We start from the raw sequence: 12,227 nt of genomic DNA, 5'->3' as shown, positions 1-12,227 counted from the left end.
TTATTCAACGTCGTTGATTAGCTAACCTGATAGATTAACTTATGTTAAGATTTTAGTTGATTTTTAAGGGTATTATACCTCCCAGATAATACATTCAAATTTTAATGGTTTTACTTAATAATGATAACACGAATGACTTGGACCCTTAAAACACCCTAAATATTCTTATGAATTATCTTGCTCGGTTGATGGTTAAGGTAGACATGGACAACATTAGCTCCCTACTCCAGATGGAACACTACAGAGAGCCCAGGCTGAGACAGTCAAACGAGTAGTTCAAGATCTCAGGGCTACTAAACTCGAGAACCCTGGGTAGAACCAGGGAGAAGGACTCCTGGTTAAAAGCTTTTTCATTCAACTTTGCCACCCTTCCAAAAGAAACAGCTACACGGGGGTGGGGTGGGATGATCCTTCCCTGCTGTCTTAGCAGTGCATTGACCTCAGAGTTGGACTTAATGATTCTGGTTCTCAGCTCATTAAGAGGAAAATGGGATTAGAAAAAGGGGGTTAGAAAAAGGAAAAGCAGGATGGAGAGGGGAAAGAGAGTCAGAGGAAGGACCCAGGAAGTAGAAGAATGAACATCAGGGAGAGGAGGAGAATGGTGAGGAGAAGAGAAAGAAAACTGGGAAGGAGCAGAGATCCATCAGTGGGACAAAGGTTTAGAGGGAGAGGAGGTGAGGAGAGGAGGGGAATGAAGGTAAGGGGCGAGGGGCGAGGAGAGCCAAGGAGCACAGTGGTGGCAGTGGGGGGGCATTTGGAGTGAAAGAGAAAAGGTAAAGAGAAAGTAAATGGAAAGATGGGAGGAGTCCCTCAAAAATGGCTTGTAGAAGCTTATCCACTGCTTGATATCCAGATCCACTGCCATTTCGCCATAATGTGTCTACTTTACAGACAAAGCTTACCATTCTCTACTTTTATCAATAAAAATACACTAGAAACTGGAGAAAAAAATAAAAGGCTTGTAGAGAAGGAGGGAGGGTGAGAAGGAGGACAAGAAGAGGGAAGGAGGAAGCTGGTTTGACTCGAGGGTTCGGCCTGTGGGCAGGTTCCACCATGTCTATGCTCCACTCAAACTTTGGTCCACATCCTGCTTCTTCTGTCTGCTTGGGTCTTGGGCCCCCTTTTGGTTCTGAGACCCTGTTCTCTAAGTGCTCTAGTCTATGCCTCTGTACTTCACTTAACAACCCAACTAGTAATTTTGGGCAAGAAAGTCTGTTTCTGTCAAATCATTCCTTTGGGCTGACAGCACCTCTCCTCTGCTTTGGCTGGTCTTGTCTCTCTCCTGCATCACTTGATATATGCCAATAGAATCCGTACTGATTTGAAATAGATTTAGGAAAAAATTTTTCTGTCATCTGTATGTGCCAAAATATTATATGTCACTCAAAGCTGAAGAGAAATATTTTGCATCAATTTTTCTCTTGTGTTATGTATTCCATTAGCGCAGATACCATAGATCTGGCTGGGACCCCTAATTGCCTCCTTAATGAATGGGCCAATATTCTATCCCAGGCAAGTATCAAGAATGAACTCTATTTATAGGAATGGTCCACTCTTTATATGAAGAGTTTTTAACTAAAGGCCTGGAGGTGCTACTCTAATTAGGCTTTTGAAATCAACTGATTGTTCATTTTCACCCATCAGAATTATAACTCTTATGACTTAACGGTTCAGTAGATAAGTGAAACCACAGGTTAGCTAAAGTAATTATCCTTTTTTGTTTATTATAAAGATTTACTGAGACAGCATTTTTTTATCCAAGTATTTGTTACAACATCAAATAGAGTAAAAGCCTTTCCCCGCAATAAGCACGAAATGTGAAGATACAAAATGTCAAAGGTTTTTGTACTACTTTGATGTAGCTAAATATTAGATTCCTTATAGATTTAGAATAGTAGACTTCCTTCTGTAAGACTTATAATTCCTAACGACCCATTCTTTTTCAGATTTCACGTGGTGAGAATTTTCCTTATTCCTGACGTGGTTTCTGTTGGTACACTTTCTGTTGGTACACCTACACATGATAGCTTAGCTATTTTAATATGCATTTGCCTCTTTCTTAAGCACCCCTTCTATTTAAAGACAGCAATCTTTTCAGTTTGGAAAGTGAAGATCATTATAAAGAATATTTTTAAATGAAATAGTAAGAAAAACTTACTTAGTCAGTTTCCTCTTTTTTAAACCATTTTTACTCCTGTGAATTAAGAAAAGAGAGGCAAATTTATCGGGGCAAAATAATTGATTAACATGATGATTAAACTTGAAGAGCTTTAAAGAATTACATCAGGCACTGCTATTTTACTTAATTTTTATTAAACATACCTCAGGTTTGTTTACTTACTTCCCCTTAAATGAGAAGATAATGATAAAAATTCCAGATTCATGTTTTAAAACTCTGTTAGATTTCTGGAGCATACCTACACTTTATGTTTTAGATTTGCCAAAAAACTGAACTCTAGAAATATAATTTCTTGCTCCTGGTGATGAAGTTGCTGAAGAGCTTTGTAAATATATAGAAGTATTTCCTGTCTTAATACTCCAGATTCTACAGGCAAAAGGAAAGAATTGGGGAATAAAGGTGAGAACTGGTGGAGGGAGGATGGACATAACGGTTTTTAAATTAAGGAATAAAATAAACTTTTCGGACATTTTCATTGGGAATGTGAATTTGTGCTATCAGTGTTGTCATGTGCCGTGTATTCTATTATGGCATTGTTCTTATTCAGTTTCGAACTAGTTTTTCAGCTATCTGAAGAACTATACCTATTACCTGCTTGTTCTTAATTCATTGCTAGTCTACAAGCTCAGACACATGTAATACTAATGTATGTTTCAGTTTATTATATTTTTAGGGTTTTTATTAAAAGGGGAATTGTTTTCTACCAACACATAAGATAACTGACCTAGATCAGCTAATGCTAAGATAAGTATCTGCTGGAGGGCTTCATTACTGTGTTTAGATTGTCTTACATAAATGATATTGATACATGATTGAGTGTGACAATTTTTATAAGTAATTTTCAAAGGTCTTGAAATATTGACAGAAGCGCCCAGACTTTCAGAACATAAACAATCGATAGTAAATAGCCAGTTGTGATCTGAGTACTCTTATGTGCCAAAATATTTATTTATATTGAAAATTAGGAATGCTTGGGTACCCGCGTTTCTGGAAAGCCTTTAGCGGAATGAAGTACTACTTCCTCTGGGCTTTCGTAGCACTTGGTTCATGAGCATTTCTTATGTGGTCTGACCATCGGCTGTATATGTGCTCCTCACTAGACTCTCCTTTGTCCCCCAGAGCTGAGCACAGTTAATGGAACACTAGCAGGTGGCCAATAAATGCTTATTTAATTGAATTGAAACAAAACATCTTTGTTATGTCATCCTCACAATTTTTTCTAATGATGCAATTGAGGATTTGATATTAGACTTGGGCTCCTGAGGGATCCCACTGGGGAAATGGCACTTGTGGGTGGAGAGGAAGTACTTCAGCAAAGGAAGTATCCATACAGGCAAGTGGTGTTTCTGGTTTTCCTTTTCTAGTTTCAGACAGTTTTTATTTCTTCTCAATTCTGAGTGAAGACAATACATTTTAATAGTTCTTGTCCTATTTTTTCCTCCCTCATCCTCTCTTGGCTTTCCATACTTGGGATTTAGAGGTAATAGACATTCTAGTTTTTACTTCACTTCTCCCTCATCCCCCCAAAAGATCACTGTCATGGTGTACCTCTTAAATCATTCTTTTACTCTGCTCCTGTGATGCTAATTTAGTTAACGTTAGGAATCCTACATTTACTTCGCATAGTAGGAGCCCATTACTTTAGAGCTTGATGAAAACAGAATGTTTTAGCATACTAAGGAGCAGTTCTGATAATGTCTGCAGGCTGCCAACATATTTTGTGATCCAGAGTGAAATTAAAAAAAGAAAAGCACAAAACCTTTCCAAATCCAAACAGATTTTAAGGGAAACTGGGAAGAAACAAATATATGTGGTAGGGTGACACTAAATAAATTCAGTGCTGAAATATTAAATCGCTACTATTCCACAGCTGTGTGGAAACCTGATTCATGGAAGAGGCAGTATTTTTTTCTTTCAGTCTCATTCACTGATTGAATGAACCTTAAATATAATATGAAATCCTACCACATCTTTTGTATGACCTCTTGTCTTAAGTGTATGTCTTCATGATTTGTGTACAACTTTCATTGTTCTGATTAGATTTTGCTGACTTCCTGAAGATTCCAAAGGGTTCTTGTATCTTAAGGCTGTGGTACAAGACAGGACTGAATTATGAGACTCCACAGCAACACTGATAGAATTTTCCCGCATTTTCAATCGCTGTGCTGATCCTAAGACTCAAATCAAGGGAAAATTCACTTTTATACATGTAAGTTCAGGTTTTGCCAGCAATGTTCACTTTAGCACTTTATGGAAAGAGCTCGTGTGTGTGCATGCCACAGTGACCATTTGGGGCGATGTTGAAGACATCATCTTATCACTGTGAAAGATTTCCTGAATAACTGATCAACAACACCCATCCGACATACAGTATATATGCATACAGAATGGTGTGCTTCTTTTACTTTTCCTCTTTCACTTATACTAGATTAGGTTCAAAAGCCTAAAGACGTCAAGAAGTTAAGATGCATTCTTTTTAAGTTCTTCACGGTTATGACCATCTTGGAAAGCCCACCAGGATGAAATTCATTCCAAAGAGGAATACGAGGCAATGGCAGAGACATGGGGTTCACAATGGTTAAAAACAAACAAAAACTAAAACCCCAAACCGTAAAGTCAAAAACGTTAAATGACCACAATTTCCTAAGCATTACTTACTCTTTCATGAGCTAAATCATCCCCACATCTTAAAAAGGGTCTTTAGAGTTATGTCATTCTCTGAATGGAACATACAACAACAAGAGAAAAGCTGAGCAGTTTAAACTAAATATTACATCATGCTTAAAATGCCAACTGCTGAGGATTTAGAACAGACAGATGAATGTGTGAATAGAGCATGAGGTGACCGTGATAGCAAACAAAGAGAGTAACAACACCGAATCCAGACCGAGCTGGTCCAATGGAGATGGTTTTCTTTGAACAGGAAATACAATCTGAGATCCATGAAGTCAGAAATCCTGGCAGAATACAATCTTGGGACTAAGCCAACGGGGCACGTAGGCTCCACACCGGTTCTGCTGCCACCTGGGAAAAGGCTTGAGCAACCCATGGGGGAGAGAGTCTGGATTTCCACACAACCGTCAGAGGCATCAGGTGGATTTTAGACAATCAACGGGAACATATCTTTCCAAGAAGTTGACAGCTTAGAGACAAAGCCGGGCAGTGTTAAGAAAGGAGAGTGTGGCTCTGTTTCTTGGGGTGGTTGGTAACAGGTGGGTGAAATATGAAGACAAACCCATCTAGAGGAGGATTTTTAAAGACTGTATAGCAAATGAAAGCAGGGGAGAATACCCGCAACTTATTAGATGTAGAGAAAAGTAGCAAAGAGTAGGGAATTTGGGTGAATTTGTGAGAGTACTGAGTTGGACTTGAAGGATCAGGGACCATGACTTTTACCTCTTTTATTTCTGGCAGGGCACAAGTCTAGGGCTGAAAACGGTTTATGTTCGGGAGCTCTTCATCGGTTAATATGTGTGTAGTTTACGAAAAGTGTAGAAAGCCTGGGGCTCTATGTTTTGCCTTCTCTTCTCACCTGGAGATAACCATTTTCAGCCTCAGGACCATTCTTCTAAAAACTACTGCAGGGGTTTTTTCCCCCCCTAACTTAGGTCTCATGTTATTTGATCAGTACTATAAATAACAGACCTTGAAGGAGTTGCTAGAATTCCAAAATATATGTTCATCAGGGGGACCTATTAAGAAAGACATACAAACAAGCATAGGCCTACCTGATATAAGCTTAAAACAAACTATGGAAAATGAGAAAGTCAGAGAATTAAGTAGAGAAAGGAATATAACATTATATGCATCTTTCTTTTGTTTTAATTGAAATGTGTGGAGGGTACCCTAACGGTATTGGCTACAAGTATTCTAATGATAGGTGGAATACTTGAGGATGACCAGTAGATGTTAAGTTCAAAGTAAATGTATGTTTTGAAAGTCAAGATGGAATTTATGTGTATCATGTGATGTTAAATACTTAAAATATTGGTTGACCTTGGGGAAGTCCTATATTGGAGACTTGTTATTAAGAATCAACTCAGAATAATGGTGAAGGGGTCCTCATCATCCAGTACATTCTTCTGAAGTTATTGCTTATACTTATAATTTATTGCTTATATCAGTGCCTACCATATTTCAAAAGTTTTTCACCTAGCTCTCTTTTAAAGAAAATACAGATTCTGGTATTAATAATCTCCACTGTGAGAAAGTTCTTTTTTATTCTTTTCCCACTGCAACTCAAATTCTAACTTTGCCCACTGTATTTATTCTGTCTCGGGGAAGCCAAAGAATGTTTGATCAATTGTCTTTTCGAATAGCTAACTCTCCGGATTGCTTTAAATCTTGAACTCCACCCCTAACCCTCCATGAACTTTTTTTATTGCTTTTATCTGAGTCCTTCTCAAGTTGTCCAGGTTTCTGGATCTGTCTGTACATAATTTAGTACCGAAACACCACGGACTAACACTTAAGGACCATGTTTTTTTTTTTTTCCTCTGGGAAACTGCTACCTTTTTACTTATGGCTCAGAAAAAGAAACAGCCTTTCTAGATACTTTAGTCTCAGAATTGAAAATCATTATTATTATATATTATAAAAACTGTAAAGGATACTCTTTGAGATTTGATTATTTTTATTTTTATTTTTTTTTCTTTCTTTTTTTTTTTTTTTTGTGGTACGCGGGCCTCTCACTGTTGTGGCCTCTCCCGTCGCGGGGCACAGGCTCCGGACGCGCAGGCCCAGCGGCCATGGCTCACGGGCCCAGCCGCTCCGCGGCACGTGGGATCCTCCCAGACCGGGGCACGAACCCGTATCCCCTGCATCGGCAGGCGGACTCTCAACCACTGCGCCACCAGGGAAGCCCGAGATTTGATTATTAAAATGATTTAAAAGTCAAGAAAATAAGAATTTAAAGGAGGCTGCTTTTTAGAGAGGAAAGAATAGATTTCAGAGACACTTGGGTTTAGAAACTGAATTTTCTATATAGTCATATGATGTTAAGATAGTTAGTCTCCTTCTACCTCTATTTCCACATCTGTAAAATGGTGCTGATAATACTCTCTGCAGAGGTGTGTGGACAATTAAATGAGAGGATTCTACAAAGAGGCTAGCACACAGTCAGTTGTTTAATATTCACTGAGTGAGCATTATTATAAAAACACGAAGGCCCCCGATACATAGTATTCTGGGTTTCTCTACCTGATTGCATCTTTTCCTTCTTGGAAATAGGGAGCTAATCAATGGAAATGGTGAGAAAAATGAAAGGCATCATTTATAAAGATGAGAGGCCATGGACGGACTCAATGAAGAGACAAATAACTTAGCAATAAATGGAAGGAAATCTTGCCAAGAACATCACAAGAAGAACATTCCACTGGGAAAACATAGTTAGCATCTTGGTACCATTAGCTGCTTTAATCCATTTCAATACATAATTAATAATTTTACATGCTTCAAACACATAAGATCATTAAAAAGGATTTTCCCTTTGGTTTACTTCTTGAAAGCTAACTTTTAAAGACTTTGTAAACAGTAAAAAAAAAAAAAAAAATCACTTACCAAGGATTAATATAAAATGCCAAAAGATAATCAGTCCAAAGACATGAGGGTAGCAGGGTTAAGAAAGCATATATACTCCTACGCCTGTGAGCATTAATAGATAACAGATGTAAAGATGAAAAAGTGGCAAGAGTTAGTAATACAAACTGTGAACAGAGATCAGTAAATTACCTACTGGGATCAATTAAAATGACAAGCACGTTTTACAATTAAATATTCCATTCTCTGAAATGTAAACGTGAGGACGTAAGTGCTATAATATTGCCAAAATCAGTTTTATTCACATCTTATTGTAATCAGACATATTTCTTTCAACTTGGTTTGTGTCAATTAGCCTGCTATTAGGTGATTACATTTTGCATTCGGTTAAATTCGGCTCTGAAATGCCTCATCAGTTATCTCGAGTCTTATTCTTGGGTATTACCCTTGCGATGCTTAAGCCTATTTTAAGAAATCTAACATTTGATCGCTAACAGCAGCTTGTGTATGGAATATAAATGGTTAGTTTGTGCATACTGATTTTGGTAAACAAGCTTTCAGGACACATTCTTAGAAAACTGCACTGTTAGGTGTGACTTTCTATATTATTTTAAGTATAAATTAATATATCACTTCCAAAAAATAATCCTTAAAATAGAGGTATGGTATGACACCCACGTATCATTCATTTAAAATAAGTAGCTCATCAGCTACCTAGTTTCTCATCTTTTACTCAGTTGAGTGGAAGCAAAATTATTTAGCTTCACATGAGCACTAATGCAGACTGTTAATTTAAAATGCCTAGTTTGAATCAAATTTCAGATATTTAGACCACTTGTAAAATAGAACATTTATTAATGCAGATTTTAAAATAGCCTATGGTTGTATCTATAGTTATTCTGAGAATTAGGGGAAAAATGATGTCACCTTGTCCCTTTAGTTATTACAAATCTCCACTGAGATATGTACTCTCAGTTAACGAGAAAATGCCAGTGTTGGCAAAACTGTCTTTGCCCACAGCTGCAAGAGAATTTTCTTAATTGTATAGAAATGTCCTGAAATGAATGCTCTTTTGCCTCAGTTCTCCCATAACTGGTCTCTCATAAATTCGGTAAATTGTGACCAGTTGTGTAGTTAGTCAATAGGTAGTTCTCCTGAGTCACAAGTATAATGGGATCAATTCCTAGATGGGCCCCTCATCTCTACTCTGTGACTGGGCCTTTTTTAAGGGTAGGCCAGGCAAGAAACATACATCAGTGAGTCAGTCTCTTAATCTTGGAAAAGGTGTTAATTACATTTGGACAAACCTAGAAATGTTTTCTAACTTTTTACCAGCAAGAGTTTATGGGTTTCTCTTGACAGTTGAATTAATCAGATTTGAAGAGCAAAATTCCATTCTGGTTGAAGTTTTAAACTAGTACAGCATATTGTCTGGTTAAAGAGAATCCTATTTCACCTAGATTTTTCACCTAGAGTGGATCTCAACTAGTGTCCCACTCAGGGAAGTAGAATTTACAGTTTAAATAAGGCCATTCCTCCCTCATGAATTCCGGGGCTAAAATTTCCTGTCTCTACGTATTAATTTCTGTCAGAGTAACCATTTTGGGGGACTTAGGACAGAAAAAAAAAATCACTTAGGATTAACATGAAATGTATATATTTAAATGTGCTTTGCATGGTTGCTTGTGAAAGAAACAAACTAGATCACGTAAGCAGTGCTGGCTTCATATTAAGTGGTTAGTTAATCAGCAATTTTGTTGGGTATTAATTGCTCTGTATATTAATTAATATATTAATATATATGTTAATTCCCATGGATCGCTGTTAGGTATAACGCCAACCAATTCAATCTCTTGACAATGCTTTCTTAATTCTCAGAATACATCCTCCCTCCTTAATACTCAAGCATAAAGAAACATGAGGCTATGTTTCTCAGGGAACTTTCTTAGCTTTGATATTTATCTGCCTGTAAGTGTAAGAGCTGAGAGCGCTGGGCTGTACACTTCTGCTTGATTTTTTTTTTTTTTCTTTTTTTTTCCGTACGCGGGCCTCTCACTGTTGTGGCCTCTCCCGTTGCGGAGCACAGGCTCCGGACGCGCAGGCTCAGCGGCCATGGCTCACGGGCCCAGCCGCTCCACGGCATGTGGGATCTTCCCAGACCAGGGCACGAACCCGCGTCCCCTGCATCGGCAGGCGGACTCTCAACCACTGCGCCACCAGGGAAGCCATGTGCTTGATTTTTGAACAGAAAGGGTAGCTCATATCCCCAGGCACTGAAATGTGAGTTTTAACTAGAGATGCTGCTCTGTGTCCCACTGCTTCCCCGGAGTCTCCCCTCCTGCCTTCAACCACACGTGTTCCATGAGGCTCCTGTATTAACCCTTCTTCAGCCCAGTTGTGAGCAACTTGTACAACTGCGTCAGTCCTTTGTGTAATATAGTGAATACACAGCAGACTACCTCATTTTCTCTCCTTCTTACCTGAATTAAACTTATATATACTAATATGCTCTGTGAAGAAGATGTCACCTTGAAGTCCACTATCACCAAAATTATGAAAGGATAATCAGGCAAAACCATCTATCCCCCAAAGATAGTACAATCAGGTTTAGAGCACACATAGCATAGGTAAGCCATCTAGAGACTTGTTCTGAAACAATACTCACCAGTTGTATGGAAGCTTTCCATCCCGCTCTAAGGATGCAAAATTGACAAAAGTTCCCGCTCCACACTCCCTGTTGGAAAGGAACCACAAAATCAAGGTTAGTGCTTAACAAGAGCACCCTTTACCTTGATATGAAGGAGAGTCTTTAATGGCTACTCATCACAGCATTAAATTTTTAAAAAGCTAATATAAGTTGCATGTATTCCTCTTTCCGATACAATGCCATATAGAAAAATAAAACAATTTTTCACAGGGGCGCACACACCCAAATCAAGTTATTTGAAGCCAGAAGGATTCAGTTCACAACGCTTACCAAAGGGCACTCCTGATCCTAACATAAATCGTTGAACTATGTGGGGCAGAATATTTTTTACAAAGCCTTCAATAGTAAGGTATAGAAACTCTCCTAGATGGACTGAGGGTTTTCCGTTTATAGCAAATATTTTTTGTTTCTATAGCATTTTGATTTCCTCTCTGTAATGAGAGTGGATCAAACTGGATTGTTTTCTTCCTTCAAAATTTTCACCTCATGTTGTGATGCCCATACGATTAATCACTTGAGAGGAAAAGAGTGATACTTACTGAAATAGATTGGCTTTTGCAGAGTCAGTAGAAAATACTGTTAGTTTTTTTTTTCCCAGAAGTGGAGGAAAAAGGTCAATATAATTCTCATGCTTTCTCCACCTTTTGTTTAATATCATGCATAAATAACATAGCTCACTGGGGTGCATACATCTCATTTTTTCCCTCTGTATGAAATTGATGGACTTATTCAGAATTGAAGCAGAGATTTTGACATTGGCATAATGTGCTAATTAACTTCAGTTATCTGCCTGTTCTAACTTGAGTGTTCTAAGGATAACTTTCTTCCTTGAAAAATACACTAACAGGGACTTCCCTGGTGGCGCAGTGGTTAAAAATCCGCCTGCCAATGCAGGGGACACGGGTTCGTGCCCCGGTCCGGGAAGATCCCACGTGCCGCGAAGCAACTAAGCCCGTGCGCCACAGCTACTGAGCCTGAGCTCTCTAGAGCCTGTGAGCTACACTACTGAAGCCTGTGTGCCTAGAGCCTGTGCTCCGCAACAAGAGAAGCCACGGCAATGAGAAGCCCACGCACTGCAACAAAGAGTAGCCCCCGCTCGCCGCAACTAGAGAAAGCCTGTGCGTAGCAACGAAGACCCAAAACAGCCAAATATAACTAAATAAATTATTAAAAAAGAAAAATCCACTAACATTTCATTATTTTGTGTTGTATGTATTATAAATTAGATATCATCAATTAATTTTCCTATGTCAGTTTCCCGTGTATGGCATTTATTTTACTCTCTAACTCAAGTGTTCGTAATCTGGGGTCCGAGGATAGAATTTAGGGCTCTATGAACATATGTGGGAAAAAAAAGGACATCTTTATTTTCACAACTTGTAACTGAAATTTAACAATTATTTCAATTATTAAAGTAGGCAACAAGCCCCAATAACATCATCAGCACTTGTGAGATTTGCTAAGAGAAACTGAAGATATTTTTCTACAATAGACCTGCTCCAGATATTGAAATATTGTTTATCGTCATCACGCTGATGAAATTATGAGATTGCTTAGATACTCTCCTAAGTATTGTTATCTAATGTGTTCATAAAGAAGCATATAACACATTTGTTTTCTGAATACCTTGATTACCATATTTTCATATAATTAATTTCTTTTTTAATCCTATGTGGGTTTTTTTGTTTTTATTTTTGTGCTACACGGGCCTCTTACTCTTGTGGCCTCTCCCGTTGCGGAGCACAGGTTCCGGACGCGCAGGCTCAGCGGCCACGGCTCACGGGCCCAGCCGCTCCGCGTCAT

At 38.4% G+C, this 12,227-nt stretch overlaps 1 protein-coding gene across 2 annotated transcripts in view; it reads right to left on the bottom strand.

The window, feature by feature from the left end:
• The window catches only part of PTPRO (protein tyrosine phosphatase receptor type O), a 229,785-nt gene that overhangs the window by 29,743 nt on the left and 187,815 nt on the right, over nt 1-12,227 (bottom strand). Inside the window, exons 16-18 of one of the 2 annotated variants that reach the window (XM_059081430.2) lie at nt 10,383-10,451; nt 7,739-7,822; nt 2,159-2,194 (exon numbers count right to left, since the gene is read on the bottom strand). In XM_059081430.2, the coding sequence (XP_058937413.1) occupies nt 2,159-2,194; nt 7,739-7,822; nt 10,383-10,451 (189 nt within the window). The remainder of the gene's footprint in view (nt 1-2,158; nt 2,195-7,738; nt 7,823-10,382; nt 10,452-12,227) is intronic. The other variant, XM_067008763.1, reaches the window with a different exon arrangement.

This window comes from Kogia breviceps, chromosome 12, assembly GCF_026419965.1.
Source record: "Kogia breviceps isolate mKogBre1 chromosome 12, mKogBre1 haplotype 1, whole genome shotgun sequence".
NCBI lineage: Eukaryota > Metazoa > Chordata > Mammalia > Artiodactyla > Physeteridae > Kogia > Kogia breviceps.
Note: the sequence above shows the minus strand (reverse complement) of the source record. Positions and strands in the feature narration are given on the sequence as shown.